General features: G+C 45.9%; 1 protein-coding gene across 1 annotated transcript in view; it reads left to right on the top strand.

Moving 5' to 3' along the window:
* The window catches only part of GFRA2 (GDNF family receptor alpha 2), a 223,938-nt gene that overhangs the window by 138,105 nt on the left and 66,218 nt on the right, over positions 1–19,615 (top strand). Inside the window, exon 3 of the mRNA XM_086943661.1 lies at positions 15,714–15,797. Coding sequence (XP_086799787.1) covers positions 15,714–15,797 — 84 coding nt within the window. The remainder of the gene's footprint in view (positions 1–15,713; positions 15,798–19,615) is intronic.

Raw genomic sequence — 19,615 nt, 5'->3', positions numbered from 1 at the left:
GGATTTTGTCCCAACCACTTCTACCCGGTATTAGACCTTCCCAGGAATGCCCCAAGACCCGGCAACCCACCCGCCAAGAAGCATAACACCCCCAAACAGGCCAAAAGCAAAATCTCATACTTGCAATATTTCTGGGCCTTCGGTCCAAACGCGCTGCGTAGCTAGGCCATAAGTCGGGGTTGGCACGACGGATTTCCTGAAAAGCAAATGCAATCAAGATTAGAGTGTCCCAGCAGTGCTCCCAGACCACGAAACTCACCCACAAACACCAGGAAGCCCCCCAAACAGGCCCCCGAAAACGCTACATAGAGCAAAATGTCAGAAATAGCCCAAAAAAAAATCGGCCTGGATTTTGTCCCAACCACTTCTACCCGGTATTAGACCTTCCCAGGAATGCCCCAAGACCCGGCAACCCACCCGCCAAGAAGCATAACACCCCCAAACAGGCCAAAAGCAAAATCTCATACTTGCAATATTTCTGGGCCTTCGGTCCAAACGCGCTGCGTAGCTAGGCCATAAGTCGGGGTTGGCACGACGGATTTCCTGAAAAGCAAATGCAATCAAGATTAGAGTGTCCCAGCAGTGCTCCCAGACCACGAAACTCACCCACAAACAGACGGAACCCCCCCTAAGAGCACCTCAAAGGCAAGCAAGTCATCAAAAACACAAAAAAAATTCCGCCTGGGATTTGGTCCAAAACACTTTTATCCGGTATTAGAGCTTCCCAGCAATGGCCCCAGAGCCGTCAACCCAGGAGAAAACGAGTAGAAGACCCCCAAACAGCCAAAGAGCAAAAGTACAAAAATGGGGACTTAGTCACTTTTTCACAAATTTCCCAAATCACTCCGCGCGCGCTCTGCAGCTAGGCCCTAAGTCCCCTCAGCCACCATGGATTTGCTTCAAACCTCTTGCAAAGTAAAGTATATATAGCCAGCAGTGCTCCCACACCACGAAACTCACCCACAAACACCAGGAAGCCCCCCAAACAGGCCCCCGAAAACGCTACATAGAGCAAAATGTCAGAAATAGCCCCCAAAAAAATCGGCCTGGATTTTGTCCCAACCACTTCTACCCGGTATTAGACCTTCCCAGGAATGCCCCAAGACCCGGCAACCCACCCGCCAAGAAGCATAACACCCCCAAACAGGCCAAAAGCAAAATCTCATACTTGCAATATTTCTGGGCCTTCGGTCCAAACGCGCTGCGTAGCTAGGCCATAAGTCGGGGTTGGCACGACGGATTTCCTGAAAAGCAAATGCAATCAAGATTAGAGTGTCCCAGCAGTGCTCCCAGACCACGAAACTCACCCACAAACACCAGGAAGCCCCCCAAACAGGCCCCCGAAAACGCTACATAGAGCAAAATGTCAGAAATAGCCCAAAAAAAAATCGGCCTGGATTTTGTACCAACCACTTCTACCCGGTATTAGACCTTCTCAGGAATGCCCCAAGACCCGGCAACCCACCCGCCAAGAAGCATAACACCCCCAAACAGGCCAAAAGCAAAATCTCATACTTGCAATATTTCTGGGCCTTCGGTCCAAACGCGCTGCGTAGCTAGGCCATAAGTCGGGGTTGGCACGACGGATTTCCTGAAAAGCAAATGCAATCAAGATTAGAGTGTCCCAGCAGTGCTCCCAGACCACGAAACTCACCCACAAACACCAGGAAGCCCCCCAAACAGGCCCCCGAAAACGCTACATCGAGCAAAATGTCAGAAATAGCCCAAAAAAAAATCGGCCTGGATTTTGTCCCAACCACTTCTACCCGGTATTAGACCTTCCCAGGAATGCCCCAAGACCCGGCAACCCACCCGCCAAGAAGCATAACACCCCCAAACAGGCCAAAAGCAAAATCTCATACTTGCAATATTTCTGGGCCTTCGGTCCAAACGCGCTGCGTAGCTAGGCCATAAGTCGGGGTTGGCACGACGGATTTCCTGAAAAGCAAATGCAATCAAGATTAGAGTGTCCCAGCAATGCTCTCAGACCACGAAACTCACCCACAAACAGACGGAACCCCCCCTAAGAGCACCTCAAAGGCAAGCAAGTCATCAAAAACACAAAAAATGTTCCGCCTCGGATTTGGCACAAACCACTTTTAGTGCTTCCCAGCAATGGCCCCAGACCCGTCAACTCACCTGCAAAGAGGTAGAACAACACCCCCACAAGTGCTGAGTCTTTCTTCATTGGGCGTAAACCAGCCCTCTGCTTTGATGGAAATAGGAGTCTGGAGGAGGAGGATAGAGGAGCATGTTCTTCTGAACTTGTGAACCTGAGGAATGCAGACTGCGGCACCTTCAAATAAATTAGCAAACAAGTGAAGACAGTTCTGCTGATGGGCTTGTTTTTGTGATTATCTGATTAAAGTTTGAATTATATTAACTGTGCACAACAAAGAAAGACAGACACACAGGAATAAAAGTGAATAAGGATGAAAAAGAAAGTTATTGATTCGTTGTCTCATTTTCAGGGCTCGAAGTCGGTATCACGGTCCAGGAATAAGAATAAGGCTTCGTCATCATACTCTGCGAATTCAGCCAGGGTGAGGTCAGTGCCACCTGACAGAGTAGAAATTCCCTCATCTATGGTGCTGGCCACCTCCTCTTCATCCGGCACGCTCTCTCGTACTCTTATATCTGGTGGTATGAGGTGCTGATTCATCTTGATCATTGTTAACCTCTCCACATTTTTGGGCGAGAGGCGGCTCCGTTTGGGAGTTACAATCCCACCAGCCGCACTGAAAACCCGTTCAGAAGACACACTTGCGAGTGGGCAAGACAAGTAGTTTAAAGCCAGGTTGGTGAGCTGTGGCCACATTTCTTTTTTCCCATGCCAATACGCCAATGGGTCAGAATTAACATAGACCTCTGTGGAGTCATTCAGATAGTCCTTCACCATCGACTCAAGGTCCTCCTCCAAGGTTCCTCCACTTTGCGTAGCTCTTGCTGTGCCTCTGACCTTTTGAGAACCAAACCCACGCAGAGCTAGCCAATCCTCTTCAGCCTCCAATGTTTCTGTTGTCTTTCGTGCAGATGATCCGGTTGCCGGTGTCTTTAACGGCTGAGAGGTCACTTGTGCCACAGCCACAGGTGCAGAAGTGGATTGTTTTGACTGGGGATGGCCTGCTGATGTACTGCCATTTCCTTCAATTTCCAGCCGTTCTGTTTCAAACTTCTTGGCTGACAAGGCTAGCCAACGTTTGTACTTTGTAACATCTTCATCAGCAAAAGGAAAGAATGCTCTGCCTGCCAGCGCCTTTTTGTAGCGTGGATCCAGAATAGTAGCACAAATGTAATGCTGTTCTGAGTGGATCTTTTTAAGACGTTCATCACCTTGTAGGAGCTCTAATAATTGCTCAGCCAGAAGCAAAGAAGAGTCTTTCTTTTTGTCATCTTTTCGAAACACAGAACACACCTCCTTCAGTTGGTCCTCCAGCATGTACAACAATGGGATAGCTTTTCCCAAATTAGAGTCCTCCTTGCTGACTGCACGCGTGAAGACCTCAAAAGGACGAAGCATGCGTGTTAGGCTTTCAACTATGTTCCATTGCGGCCCACCCATCCTCAGCTCCTCTATACCCTCTTTCAAGAAATATTGATCGAGTTGCGTATACTGCTCATACAGACGCTCAAGCATGTAGAAGGTTGAGTTCCAACGTGTTACCACCTCCTGGATGAGTGCTTTCACTGGCATTTGACATTGATATAGCATGCTCCTCAGCTGCTTGCGGGCCTTAAAAGAATGCCTGAAATGCTTGCAAATTTTTCGGCAGTTCTCCAATACACTGTACGCTGCACTGCGTTTATTACCCAAGAATTTTAGGACAACCAGGTTTATACAGTGCGCCAAACACGGCACTCTGAAATAGTAACCGTCCCTCATGGCCTTAACTATATTGGAGCCATTGTCCGTGGAAACATAACCAACCTTGCGTTTTAGTGGGGACAGACAGTTAAGGACCTTTGTGTTAAAGACATCCAAAATGTTTTCTGCTGTGTGACGTTTCTCCAAACCAAACATGGCTAGTGTTGCATGTTTCCGAGCACCTTTAAAAACAATGTTAGTGTCAACACCTGAGTTTAGCTTTGCTTTAGCCCCTGAAAAAGAGACCCAGTGTGCAGTGATGCACATGTAATCAGCGCCTGCGCCACTGGTCCACATGTCTGTTGTCAGATGTATAGTGTGAACAGCACTCTTCTGCAAAGCTGCCCCAATCACCTTCAGAACATCTTCATGTAGTGCTGGAACCGCAACTCGGGCAAAATAGAACCGGCTAGGAACCTTCCATTTAGGGCAGAGCACTGCCACTAATTCTAGAAAACCAACCCCTTCTACAAAAGAAAAAGGGAGAAGGTCCAGAGCTAGCATTTTAGCCAGCTTAGTGTTATACAGACGGGTCATTGGGTGGTTGCGTTCATATTGCGCTTCTGTAAACAACATCTTTTTAATGTTGCCCTGGACCAATGATTTACGGGATGATGATGATCTCTTCGACCCAGTTACGCTCGCTGATGAACTTTTCCGCATTGATGTCTCACTCTCTCCCACACTCTTAGTGTGGCTCCCATGGGGTGTGCTGCTGACATGGGAACTGGGTGTAAGTGAAGTGTTTGAATCGTCTTCTTCTACCTCCTCGTCATCAGCAGATGACAAATCAACGTTTTCATTACGTGCAATTCCGGCTTTCTTGACCGCCTCTAGGTGCGGAAACCATTCGACAGCGTGCCTTCTCTCAAGATGACCTCTCTGGCCTCCGGTACCATAGTTAGAACCAAGCTTACCACGACTAAATCGAAGCTTACAAAGGCTACAAATGGCTACGTTTTCCTTTTTTGGGCAAACACTAAAGAAGTCCCAAACTGGAGACTTGAAATGTCTTCGGGGGCCGGAGGAGGCGGCGATACTGGTGGTGGTGGTCCTGCTGCTAATGACAGATGAAGTGGAGGATGTGGATTGCCGAACTTCAGTACGTTTTGCACTTTCACCACCACGAATTGAGGTCGAGGACGAGGTGGGTACCTTCTTGCGAAGAAATATGGAAGCGGTAGGTTTTGGTGTACTACTTAACTCCAAATCTAATGATTCCATTTCCATTGCCTCCTCGCCGACATCATCATCACGCTCAGCAGCTTCTCGGGATAGGGTCAAAATGTCTCTTTGCTGCATGCCCGGTGGGGCTGCAGTGACCTTTGTGATGACTGGCTCGTCGTCATCGTGAGAGGCTTCATCACCAGCAGTATCTGTCACTTCTTGTTGAGCCTCATCACACTCCATAGGTTTGAGTTTTTGGACGACCTTCCTTTTACGCTTAGGTGCCGGTGTCAGATCATGGTGTGCCTCTGCCTCACTGTCAGACCGCAGTTGTTGTGGTTCCCAAGACAGATCACTTGCACCAGAACGAGGTGGGCTTGAAGAAGATGTAGACACCCCCCTTGATCTTTTCCTTGCTAGGGATGTGGAAGACAATGAATGATCATCAGGAGGAGTGGCTTCCAATGATACCTCAGCTTCAATGTCGATTTCCAAATGTGCCCCTACTTCGGGAGGAACAACTATTGTGGGCACTTGTGAACCTCCATGCACCTTTGCTTGCGCATCTCCTTTTGCTGCCTCTCCTTCCACATGTACTTGGGCGTGTACTTGCACATGGTGTTGTTGCGGCTGTGGTTGTTCAACACTTGTCAGATGAGTTACAACAACCTGTGTTGATTCAGGGACATTGCTGCTACTTTCTTGCGATGAGCCAACATCACTGGTCGATGGTGATTGGAGAAGTACACTGACTGCCTCTGAAGCACTCAAGGGCTTTGACTTAAGTTGCCTTGGTGGTGGAGGCACTGAACCCAATGGAGCAGGGGTGCTGCTCTCAGGTTGGTCCCCAGCAGATCCTGCTGCTGCAGGCGTACTTTTTTTTTTGCTCCCAAAAAAAGTGGCGGGTGGCACACCAGCCTCCTTGGTAACTTGCTTCTTCTGCTCCTTACTAGCAACTTTCTTGCTAGAGGAGCTACGGAGAACTTTCTTTGGGGGCGGGGCCATCTTCTTCAGAGCAGGTCAGACAGCAGGCCGCAGTTGCACGAATTGTAGAGTTGTCTGAGGCCAGACGTGACGTCGCGTGACGTTATGCTGCACACACACACGCACCGCTGCAGGACTTCTTCCTGGCACTGGTGGTTCTCTTGAGTCTTGTGCACCTAAAAAAAATGGAAGACAGAGGAACATCAGTTCAGTTATAGAGCACAAAAAAATCGAAAAACACTGCAAAATCAGCACAATCCCAATCCATCCATGCCCTCCATAATGTTTAAATTCAAGACAACCCACAGAAAGACTAGGCCCATGCAAGACTCACTACCCCTGGGCATAAATAAAGGTTGAAAAGTAGGCAAAATGGTTGGAGGCCTAACAACAAAGCCTGCATTCAAAATGGCCACTTGCCTGCCAGCACATGGCCAGTGCCTGTAGCTGCACTCAAAATGGCCACCAGCCACATGGCATGTCCCTCCCCATGAACACCCCCAAAAATCGAAAAACACTGCAAAATCAGCACAATCCCATTCAATCCATGGCCTCCATGATGTTTAAATTCAAGACAACCCACAGAAAGACTAGGCCCATGCTAGACTCAAATACCCCTGGTGAAAAGGCCACAAGTACAGGCCCAAAAATCGAAAAACACTGCAAAATCAGCACAATCCTATTCCATCCATGGCCTCCATGATGTTTAAATTCAAGACAGCCCACAGAAAGACTAGGCCCATGCTAGACTCAAATACCCCTGGTGAAAAGGCCACAAGTACAGGCCCAAAAATCGAAAAACACTGCAAAATCAGCACAATCCCATTCAATCCATGGCCTCCATGATGTTTAAATTCAAGACAACCCACAGAAAGACTAGGCCCATGCAAGACTCACTACCCCTGGGCATAAATAAAGGTTGAAAAGTAGGCAAAATGGTTGGAGGCCTAACAACAAAGCCTGCATTCAAAATGGCCACTTGCCTGCCAGCACATGGCCAGTGCCTGTAGCTGCACTCAAAATGGCCACCAGCCACATGGCATGTCCCTCCCCATGAACACCCCCAAAAATCGAAAAACACTGCAAAATCAGCACAATCCCATTCAATCCATGGCCTCCATGATGTTTAAATTCAAGACAACCCACAGAAAGACTAGGCCCATGCTAGACTCAAATACCCCTGGTGAAAAGGCCACAAGTACAGGCCCAAAAATCGAAAAACACTGCAAAATCAGCACAATCCTATTCCATCCATGGCCTCCATGATGTTTAAATTCAAGACAGCCCACAGAAAGACTAGGCCCATGCTAGACTCAAATACCCCTGGTGAAAAGGCCACAAGTACAGGCCCAAAAATCGAAAAACACTGCAAAATCAGCACAATCCCATTCAATCCATGGCCTCCATGATGTTTAAATTCAAGACAACCCACAGAAAGACTAGGCCCATGCAAGACTCACTACCCCTGGGCATAAATAAAGGTTGAAAAGTAGGCAAAATGGTTGGAGGCCTAACAACAAAGCCTGCATTCAAAATGGCCACTTGCCTGCCAGCACATGGCCAGTGCCTGTAGCTGCACTCAAAATGGCCACCAGCCACATGGCATGTCCCTCCCCATGAACACCCCCAAAAATCGAAAAACACTGCAAAATCAGCACAATCCCATTCAATCCATGGCCTCCATGATGTTTAAATTCAAGACAACCCACAGAAAGACTAGGCCCATGCTAGACTCAAATACCCCTGGTGAAAAGGCCACAAGTACAGGCCCGAAAATCGGAAAACACTGCAAAATCAGCACAATCCTATTCCATCCATGGCCTCCATGATGTTTAAATTCAAGACAGCCCACAGAAAGACTAGGCCCATGCTAGACTCAAATACCCCTGGTGAAAAGGCCACAAGTACAGGCCCAAAAATCGAAAAACACTGCAAAATCAGCACAATCCCATTCAATCCATGGCCTCCATGATGTTTAAATTCAAGACAACCCACAGAAAGACTAGACCCATGCAAGACTCACTACCCCTGGGCATAAATAAAGGTTGAAAAGTAGGCAAAATGGTTGGAGGCCTAACAACAAAGCCTGCATTCAAAATGGCCACTTGCCTGCCAGCACATGGCCAGTGCCTGTAGCTGCTGCACTCAAAATGGCCACCAGCCACATGGCATGTCCCTCCCCATGAACACCCCCAAAAATCGAAAAACACTGCAAAATCAGCACAATCCCATTCAATCCATGGCCTCCATGATGTTTAAATTCAAGACAACCCACAGAAAGACTAGGCCCATGCTAGACTCAAATACCCCTGGTGAAAAGGCCACAAGTACAGGCCCAAAAATCGAAAAACACTGCAAAATCAGCACAATCCTATTCCATCCATGGCCTCCATGATGTTTAAATTCAAGACAGCCCACAGAAAGACTAGGCCCATGCTAGACTCAAATACCCCTGGTGAAAAGGCCACAAGTACAGGCCCAAAAATCGAAAAACACTGCAAAATCAGCACAATCCCATTCAATCCATGGCCTCCATGATGTTTAAATTCAAGACAACCCACAGAAATACTAGGCCCATGCAAGACTCACTACCCCTGGGCATAAATAAAGGTTGAAAAGTAGGCAAAATGGTTGGAGGCCTAACAACAAAGCCTGCATTCAAAATGGCCACTTGCCTGCCAGCACATGGCCAGTGCCTGTAGCTGCACTCAAAATGGCCACCAGCCACATGGCATGTCCCTCCCCATGAACACCCCCAAAAATCGAAAAACACTGCAAAATCAGCACAATCCCATTCCATCCATGGCCTCCATGATGTTTAAATTCAAGACAGCCCACAGAAAGACTAGGCCCATGCTAGACTCAAATACCCCTGGTGAAAAGGCCACAAGTACAGGCCCAAAAATCGAAAAACACTGCAAAATCAGCACAATCCCATTCCATCCATGGCCTCCATGATGTTTAAATTCAAGACAGCCCACAGAAAGACTAGGCCCATGCACCACTCACTACCCCTGGTCAAGGCCCCAACAACAGGTCAAAAATCGAAAAACACAAAATTTTACAACAAAAAAAAATCGAAAAACACAGAAAAATCAGCACAATCCCAATTCATCTATGGCCTCCATGATGTTTAAGTTCAAGACAACCCACAGAAAGAATCAGTCCACCCACCACTGAGTACCCTGGGCCCTGGGCAAAAGGCCCCAAAACAGCCCAAAAATCGAAAATCCCAAAATTTTAGTTGCAGCAACTGTAATGCCCCAAACAAACTTACTTGTAAAATTTCTAATCCAACAGTGATCCAAACAAAGTCAAAAAGGCCTCAAATCCAAAGATCCAGCAGCATCCACAAAAAGTAATCCTTCCAGGTCCACATCCAAATGAAAAGTGACCAGGAGATGGACAAAGCACTGGGAGGAGCCTGCTGAACAGGAACAGGAAGTTGAAGACTATGGGGCACTTCCTTCCTCCCACCCCCCTGCCCCCTCCCCAAAATGGACTCCTCGCTAAAAAAATTTGTCCTTCGATAGTATGTCCTCAATTTTCTTACACCACAATTTTCAGGGGGTTGACAAACAGTAACACACTTCCCAGAAACCTACATCCTTGTTTCTCTTGGTTGAAGTTCAGTTGGTGGGTAAAATGGAGATTGGTTGATCATAGGTTTGTAGCTGTGGTCCAGCTGAGAGGCAAACTTTAAAGTTAACTAGGTCTATTGTATCAATACATCTTGGTGATGGTACTGAGCATTTTGAATTTGAACATTTATTTTACTGGGAAAGAACGGAGGGCTTTCAAGAACAGTTTCACACGGTTGAGTTTCTGAAGGTTCAGACAGATTTTGACCGTATGATCCTCTGTCATTTCATATATGTCTCTTCTCTCTTTTGTGATAACTGTGTATTCCACATTCCATCACTACAGCTGTCTCTTCACCTTCAAAAAAGGAGTTTGCAGTAGCTAGAAGATCATTCCTTGCAGGGACAAATGCATGTATGAACCACTGATTACAGCTTTCCTTTAGGGAGAGGATGACAGACTAAACTCAAAAATTATGCTCTGTTTTCTTTTTTTATGTGGAAAGTTGAGACTATAGACTTTTAGGCTATTGAAAAGGAAACTCATCATGGTCTGTTCCTCCTAATAGTAGGATTTCTGGCCCACATGCATCAAGCACTTTTTCATTCGCAAACGGTGCGATTCCTTAAAATCGGCCGTTTGCGAATGCAAAAGTGCTTTTTGGGATGCATGAAGCAATTTTAGAATTCGTAACATGTTTGCGAATTCTAAAATTGCGGGTGCTTTTAAGAAGTCGCAGATGTGCGATTTCTTAAAAGCAATGCATCATTATTTTAAAAAGTGAAAATTCGCAAATAGGGTGCCAAATTTACCGAGTGGTTGAACCACTCGGTAAATTTGGAAAAAGTGTTTAAAATGTTGAAAATGCTTTTTTTTCAACATTCATGTTACGGACACACATGTCCTTAGGACATGTGTGTGTGCAACATGATGCGAAAAATACATTTCAGGGGTGCATGGGGGGGTCCTTTGGACCCCCCCTGCACCCATGAAATTTTCTAAGTGCCACTCGCAATTTGCATTGACTCCTATGGGCCTTTTGGCCCATAGGAATCAATGGGAATTGCGAAAATTAACTTAAGAATTCGGTATTTCTTTGGGATTCGGTAAAAATTGTGATTTTTACCGAATCACAAAGAAATACCGAAAAAAATGATGCATAGCATTTTGCACTTCTTAATTTGCGATTCCTTATTTTTCGCAAATTAAGAAATGCAAAATGACACAATGATGCATGTGGGCCTCTGTGTATACGCCCTTCAGAGAGAGGAAATATCCCTTTTCTCAAAGAAAAGTGGAGTCGGTGCATTCCTTGATGCTTGTTTGACTCTCGCTATCATCAGAGTGCGTGAAAACTTACCAGAGACAATGGGTTCTCATAAATGTTGATGTGTCGGAGGGACTTCTGATTTACTCAACATCACCCGGCTTATTGATGATTGGTATGATCCACTATGATATTGCTTCTTTTGATTATGGGAGAAAAGAGCAAGTCCACTGTAGGTGCCTGCCATGTAATAACTAGCAAGCTATATATGTGCTGTGGGAAGAATTACAACTTAAGTGCAAAGTAAAGACAATACCAATCAATTTGTGACCTGCGTTTTAAAGTGGATCTGTAAAGATTTTTAAAAAACTAAGCCATTATAACATGAAGTAAATTGCAGAATATTGGAAAATGAGAAGGCATGGTGGTGGAGCAAGATTACAATGGTTTTGTCAACCATTGGATGGAGGGGAGACTTTTGGGAGCGGATCTATAGGGTGAGAGTGGGGTAGGTTGATGAGGGCATGTGAGGTTTGGGGAAAGAGTTGTAAAATACTATGGTTGGCCGTGGAGGAGAGGTAGAGTTGGTGAGTAGGAGAATAGGAGTCATGGCTAGTGAAAGGTGTAGGTTTCAGAGGTGAGCAATAGATGTATTTGGGGGCTGGAGAAGAGCACGGCTGGGAAGTGGTACATTTGTAGTGGGAAGGGTTTCAAATCTGTCACTGGCAGAGTGAGGCAGAGGTGTTTTAGAGAATAGCAGGTTTAGAAAAGAGGAAGAGGTGTCGCTTGAGGAAAGAGATTGCGAGAATGTTAAGAAGTGGAAGATGAAAAGATTGGAGGGATATGAAACAGCATTAATTGGGTGTGGCAAATGGGTAGCCTTTGGCAACAGTCACAAGGCAGAATTTATGTGGAAGAGGATGGCAGTCTTGGGAGATAGAAATGGTACAGATTTTGGAGGCGGGGTGGGGAGGGGGTTCAAAAAAAAAAAAAAGAAAAGCGGAAAAATAAACAAAAAAAAGAAACTTAACTTACCGGCGGCCTCCTCTCCCCCGTCCTTCTTCAACAATGCAGGAACAGGAAGCACCCAGGCTTCCAGACTCCTCTAGCCAATCACGACGCTGCTCATAGCAGTGTCGTGATTGGTCTGAGTGCCATGGCTCGGTGCTCAGATGGGGAATGGGAGACTGGGCATCTTCCTCACAAAGCTGTGCATTATAGCCTGGTGGGGACCATGGACAGTGTGCATGACTGCTTGGCCGGCCCGAGATGGCTGACCATATCTTCATGTGCACTTGGGGAGTGCCTACCACTCCTCCCCTGCTCTTTGGGTAGCCCAGCCCCACCCCGACCCACACCTGGAGATCCTCTAGTGAAAAATAAAACGGTAATAACCTAGCGTTATTATTTTTATTTTTTTTCTTGTGGGGCGACAGAGCCGCCACTTTTGTCTGAGAGCTGGGGATGTGCAGGATTTGGCAAAAGGCAGAATATATGGGGCGGAAGAGCATGACAGTCTTGGGGTGTGAGTGAAGTGCAGTTTTTGGAGAAAAGATGAGAATACGTTTTCAAGCAGCAGAGAAACATTGTTGTGCAATGGTGAAAGGCCATTCTTTGGAAGCAGGTAAGAAGCAGGAGCCGTCGGCCAGAGAAGTGCAGATTGCACAAGGAGGAGGATGATGCAAAATGAATGATTACTGTAAAACTATGGTTTTCAAACTCATTTTGCATGTAAACTGTACTTTTCTTGTAAAATGCTCTATTTAATCCTTTTTTTAAGTGTTACTAAAGATAAACCTTCCCACTAAAATATCCCTTGGGAAAATTAGGCTTGTCCCTCTTCAAAGCATGAATGAACAAAAAATGTAGACCGGCTGTCATACCAGCTAGAAGTTGCGATCCCTTGCGCAGCATAGGGAAGAAAAAGAGCTATCCATGCTTTATATTTTAGCCAGAGAAAATATCACTATATTTGTGTGGGTTTGTTATGTGATGCAGATCTGTAGAACACGCTATCACCCAGGAAGGTATCCTGGCGCTGAGCAGGTGTGAGTCTAGCCACATCTAGGGCCTAGTGGGACCACTCGAAAAGCCAGGTCTTCAGCTTCCTGTGGAGTTCAAGAAGTGAGGAGGATGCTCTTATATGCAGCAACAGGTCTTTCCACACATTATGAGCGAAGTAGGAGAAAGCTCAACCAACAAATCTAGTTTTCCATATGTGCGGCATGTGAGTAGGAGTCCGGACAAGCAAAGGTGTCCGGAAGGTTTCTGAAATCTGATTAGGTTGTTGAGGTATGCTGGGCCAGTGTTATGTATTGCCTTGAAAGTGTGGGAGAGGAGTTTGAATTGTGTTAATTTTTGAGCCAGTGGAGCTCATTCAGGCATGGTGTGATCTGAGTGCTGCGTGGGGAAGGTTGAGAGCGATTTCGGCCGCTGAGCTCTGAACACGGTATATGCATAATATGTAGTGTTTGCATGGCATTGCATAATGTGCAGTGTTAACCTACCTGAAATGCAGTGGAGTGTTGTACACTGCTAACGATGGATATACAGTCAGAATGGATAGGTGGGGGGCTGGTTTCTCAGGGGGAACTGGACTATTTACTGTGTAGCATGCAAAGTTACATGAAGAAGAGTGTCTTCAAATCTTTCCTGAATTGATGAAGGGAAGGGCTGGTCCTGATGAATACAAGGATAGCATACCATGTTTGAAATAAAAAAGGGAATTTAAAAATGATAGCTCGAACCCAATGTTAGATTGTGTATTCTTTTTCTCTAAAAGAACCTCACTTAATTCAACAAATTGCCCTTCATTCATTATCTATTTTGCAAACCCAGCTTATTCTCTTCCACACGTTGACAACATTCTTTTAAAAGAGAAACAAAGATCTTTGCAAGTTGCTTTGAATCTGAATCTATTAAGGCAGATGGATGGTGTGAGACGCACGACTGGCAATATGTTTATTGTATAGAGGTAATGTAATGGCTGCTTCTCCTGTTGTGGGTGGTAATTGATGCGATTCACATGATTTTTAAATCAACAACTTCAAATGCTCGAAAATATCTCCATTGTTCGGAGGGGAATCCATCTGAAAACCAGTGGTTTATTTATGGGCCATTCTATCACAGACAACCATCCTTTGTTATATAACAATGCAAACTGCAATGCAAGTTTTCCATAAGTCTTGTAGATTTAGTATTTCTTGAAATTGATAACTCGATTACTCGGTGCATAAACAGCAGCAAAGAGATTATTGAAAATGGGCTGAGGGCTGGAATAATGTAGCAGCACTTTGAAAGCCCCCAGAAGACAAAATGGCTGCCACAATTTGGTAACATTTATAGCAGGCCTTTTGATGGTTTGTCCTTAGTGGGATAAATACATAGACGTTGCTAATTGGCACAGTTAAATAATAAGGCAGTGGAGCAAAGCTCATGCCCTCAATCTCAAGAAAACAAGAAAGGGATATGAGAAATTTGGGCCTGATGTTTTTCCTCAATGGTTCCTTAATCCTAGCCAAAGGAACAACATATTTGCTATGTAAAGCGTTGCCTGCAAGAGCCGCCATGGAGAGCGGTTGGAAAAGTTTACAGGTGGAAGCGTCAGCCCTAGTGAAAATGTGGACATTTGCTCTGGTGCAGGGTGACTAGATCGATTGCACTCACTGGGACTATATTGCGCAGGAATAATTCAGTGGAGAGGCCCTTTTTTTGTTGCAGTTTTATTTAGCAAGACCTCCACCTGAAGGTATCAGAGCACCTTACATGAGCACCGGTTGCATTACAGACAGACACATGAATTTTTTTTTGTAGGAGCAGAGAGATCAGGGCCCTAATTACGATGTTGGGTGGACTTTAGTCCGTCTGACACCGTTTCGGTGTAGGAACCGACTGACCAATGGTCTGCGGATCCGAACACCCTATTACAATGTGAGCGCACATGGTGCGCTCGCAAACTCCTATTTCTCTATGGAAATTTGTGCAGCGGTCAGAGACAGGCCACAGCAGAAGCTCCCATAGAGAAATGGGAGGTCCTGTAAATCACTGTGCATGTCACATGGTGCAGAGATTTACAGGGGGGTACCATAGGTACACCCAGCCCCCCAACCAGAGGCCGAGGAGGCATGGGGACCCTGGCTAGGGGCCCCCAAAGTTGATTTCCGACAGGCTTATTGTGTTGGGAAGCCCAACATGAAAAGCCTGTCGGAAACTAGCATCATAATTCTGATGGGGAAATGCCGTCCGTAGGGGATTATATGCGGCCTCCAACTGGTCAATGGGCTCCTTGAGCCCGTCGGAAGCCAGTCTGTTGAACCCGCTGGTTTAAACTCCAAGCGCCTAGATTGTAATTAGGTGGTCAGACCTTAAACCAAGGATGTCAGTTGGAAAGCCTCCGACCTACATCCTAATGAGCCCTGAGCGATTTGCCCAGAATCACAAGATGCTAGAGCTTCTGGCCTGACTCGAACCTGGTTCCCCAATCTTAAGGTCAGGCGCTCTGACCGTTAAGACATATCCTCTCCATGTGGCTGATGCTAGCATTAAGAATGGGACCCAGAGCTGGTCACCTTACCTCTTGTGGGTGCACGAAGACTCCAGAGTAGAATGGGTCAGAATGGTGATCTGAAACAAGAGTGTTGTTCAAGGAACAGGTGAGAGGGCTGGGTACCCATCTCGGTTGTGCAGAAATGCATTCCCTTGTGACGAGAAATGTGAGTTCAACATTTTGCTTTTCTCTTGAGGGCAGTAAGATTTCCTTTCCTCAGAAGGCGCCGGGTAGAAGTGACATTTTTTTCTCTGCCTCACAAAGTGCCACTGCATTCACAACCAGGTCGCTTTGTTTTTCAGGTGAGGAGTTTTATGAAACTTCGCCGTACGAGCCTGTTACCGCACGCCTCTCTGATATATTCCGACTGGCCTCCATCGTCACAGGTAAGAAGACTTTTCTTGAGAGGGAAGTGCTCATTTTTGTGTTAATGTAAGCAGGGTGGCAGATGTTGGCTCTAATAGTATCATTAAAGGGCCGGATTACAAGCCTGATGCTAATTCCTTTTTACTCTCAAAGTATCAATTGCAGTCGCATTTGCCCATGTGCTAATTACACATGTACTATTCGCCTATGTTTAAATTGCCTACCCTGCATTATTTTCCCATAGTTATGTAGCAGGTACATATTGACAAAAATCTAGGTGGCAAATAGCACAATTGTGTCATTCATGCACCATGGACCACTCACAGGTGTTCCGATGTTCACACTGGGGAACACCTTTGCACAATCCATGGTGATCAGCTTGGAATATCACACTATTTTTTAACAATATTCTTACTAGGGCCTGACTTATACACAGGCCTGGTCTGTGCCTGGTGGACCTTTAACTTGGTGCACCGGGTGCCGATCGGGTCAGTGCATCCTGTTACAGTTAGTGCACTGCCCCCAGCAAATTCACACCTGCCCTAAGGGCAGCACATTCATAAAAGGCAAATGTATCTTTGAAGCAGGCAGTCCATCTATCTCTGTGCAGGCAGGAGAGAGGCCTGCTTTTGAAATGAGAGCAGAGATCTGCCTGCAGGCAGTGCAATGAGTGACTGAACACACCTGCAAGGGGATGCATAGATGGTCCCTTTGGTTTCCATTTCCCCCTTCAAGGGATCCCTCCTGGCACCTCCTTTGCATCTGTGCACATCTGTAATGTACCACAGAACAGAGAGTAGGCGTTCACTCATTTGCAAGAGGACACCCCCTTACTAAGGAGGGAAATCCCCCTTGAGATCCCACTGGCACTGCATGCGATCTGTATTACAGAAGGGGCTGTACAAGCATCTGCAGATTCTTCTGTAATACCAAAGTGGCCAAGGGGCAAAAAAAGGCAGCACACGAGCCTGTTGACGCTCCAGTTTTTTTCTGGCGGGAATTTGTAGGCACTTAGAAACTGCCAGGCAATGTGCACATGTGAAATTAGCGTATAGCAAATACCATCCAAGGTAATCAGTACCTTAGAGTGACATGTATGCAAAATGAAATTAATCTGTTTTTTAATCCTTTAATATGTACATTGTTTAATTCTAGAACTGTGGAAATGAGTGTTATTGTCTGACTTCTAGAACCCAACTTATTTCTTGTGTTTCTTCTCACAATATATGATTCAATTTCGATAAGGGCGATATCCCTACAACATGCTTATTTTCATTTTGGAGGACATCTATCTACAAGCCAACAACTTTAGATAGGAAGTACACATCACACCATGTCAATGAGAAACAATGGGCCTCGTTTATGAAAAGTGACGCATCGCTGCGTGAAAACAGCGATGCGTCACTTTTCACTGCGCCCTCCTTGCGACACCAATGATGCGTCATATTTACAGTATGACGCATCATGTCGCAAGGAGTTACAGATACGTCAGTATTTCTGATGTATCTGTATGGCGCAAAAGTAACGCATTGCTGGAGTGTGTCACAAAAGTGACGCAACTCCAGCAATGTGTCCTTTCACAAGGGGCAACCCCCATGTGAAAGGGCTGCGTCAGTCTTACGCCTGCTGTGAGGCAGGCGTAAGAAATTGACGCTTTTGCGTCCTAGAGTGGCGCAGTGAAATCTTATAGATTTCACTGCATCACTTCTATGACCTTTTCCTGCGTCAGAACGCCCCCCTGCATACATTATACCTGGCGCAGGTATAATGTAGCGCAGGGGTTTACAAAGTGACGCATCTACCCAGATGCGTCACTTTGTAAATATGGTGCAACAAGGCACATTTTTTACGCTGCTGGTGCGTCACTAAAAGTGACTCACCGGCGTCGTAAAAGTGACCCACGGCCTCATAAATGAGGCCCAATGGTTCCAGTCCTAGACTCTTCTCTGCCAAAGCAGTGCATTTTGGGAGATTTAACCATGCTATAATTCGATCAAAACAATTTGAATCAGCACTGAAAGCAGAAAGAAACCTCAGAACTATAAAAGAGGTGTTCCTCCGTCTCCAGAAACACTAGGGTTCGTGTACCTCCTAATGCAAATGTCCCATTAAGGGGGAAGGGGAGGTGGAGGGGATTGCTGTAGAATGTCCGGAGTGTGACTTTGGTAACCTTCTACCTATATCCTTTGATGAGTTTTAATGAATGATTTGACTGCAGACGTTTCCTGAGAACATAATCAGAATCCTCTTCAAAAATTGCACCCAATCAGTTACAAACTGCATTTAAAATCGTTGTCTTTCCTAACCGAATCGAGTGGTGAATTTGACTTTGAATGCATGAACAGCAATACAGTGCCAGTGTTACACCCATCAAACACAACCCTATTACCACACCACTGCAGCGATTTTTTTGATAATGAAAGAGCACCTCCTACAGATATTGAATGTACTCCTCTTCCTTGCACAAGAGTTAAAACGATTATAGGAGCGATAACTGCAGAAGGTTGCTGCAAAGCAGGTATTCAGGAGGAAGTAAACAATTTAGAGTCTGACTAGCTAACAGGCAAATACAAAGATTCTTGTAGATGAGTGTCTTTAAAAGTATAGCAGAATTTGGGCCGAACTGGTTAATTGAGTATGCCCCAGCCCTAAAGGCATTATAACGGTGATGGATCAAGCCCTGATCTTTGGACTGGGTAAGAGTGGTCTGCTTAATTCAGATACTCTGTTCATCACCACCCCCTTTTCTGAATCGTTTTTGGCCAATATAGGTGTGGCAGTGTATACTCAGACATGAGTCCCTTTCTCACTGCACCATCAGGATTCAAGCAAGCCGGGCCGAAGACGGCTGAAATGCCAGAAACCGGTCCCCGGTAGCTTGTCTCCTTTCTGGTGAAGAATTGGCTTGGTAGTTTAGTCTGCCCTGTTCCCATGATGCACTGGGCCAGGGACAGACTGATTTGCATATAGCCAGGTTCTGAGCGGGGATGGTGCAGTGAGATAAATAACGGTGATGGATCAAGCCCTGATCTTTGGACTGGGTAAGAGTGGTCTGCTTAATTCAGACACTCTGTTCATCACCACCCCCTTTTCTGAATCGCTAAAGGCAGTATCGGCTCGTAGTGGGAGTGTTGCGGGGCGGTGAGGCAGGGGAGAGGCAGGGTGGGGGGTGGTAAATAAATAAAACAAATTACATTGCGCGCGCTGCAACGCAAATTGCGTTGCAGCGCGCACAAAGTATTTCGTTTTATTGATGAGGGATACAGAATCACTGGCAAGGGTTTAGAGAGGGTTCTATCCTCGTGCTAGAAGGAGAAGAGCTGAAGAGATTTGGTTTCAATGGGGTGGTATTGGAACACAATTGAGGGGTCATGTGACATCTGGTAGGTGTGCCTTTTGTTGTGCACCCTTTCCTAACAGATATTCATGCACACTATGTGGGAGCTTGTAGACTGCAGCAGGTGCATTGCTGGCAGAGCAGTGGGCATGCCACGTGCTACAAGGACTGGAAGTGAGCTATTGCATTTCCTCCAGAAAGAAAGTATTATACAATAGGTGAGGAATTATTGAGTTTTTGATTGACGGGGAGCAGTGTTGCTGAACGGTTGGTCATTTGCAAGAACATACAAGGGTGCAAGTGGACGTTCATACTGTTTTTTGATAGCTAGTTTCTCGAAGAAGCCTGCGGACCTCTACCTTGTCTGAGAGGAAAGTTGTGGGACCTCTGATCTTGGAAAGCCTGACAAGCAGTGATGGCTCCTCTGCTAAGGCAGAGGAGCATAACCCCTCTGTTCTTTTCAAGAAATATAAGAAAAGATAAAATGATAATAACTTAGTT

This window comes from Lissotriton vulgaris, chromosome 11 (genome assembly GCF_964263255.1).
Source record: "Lissotriton vulgaris chromosome 11, aLisVul1.2, whole genome shotgun sequence".
Taxonomy (NCBI): domain Eukaryota; kingdom Metazoa; phylum Chordata; class Amphibia; order Caudata; family Salamandridae; genus Lissotriton; species Lissotriton vulgaris.
Note: the sequence above shows the minus strand (reverse complement) of the source record. Positions and strands in the feature narration are given on the sequence as shown.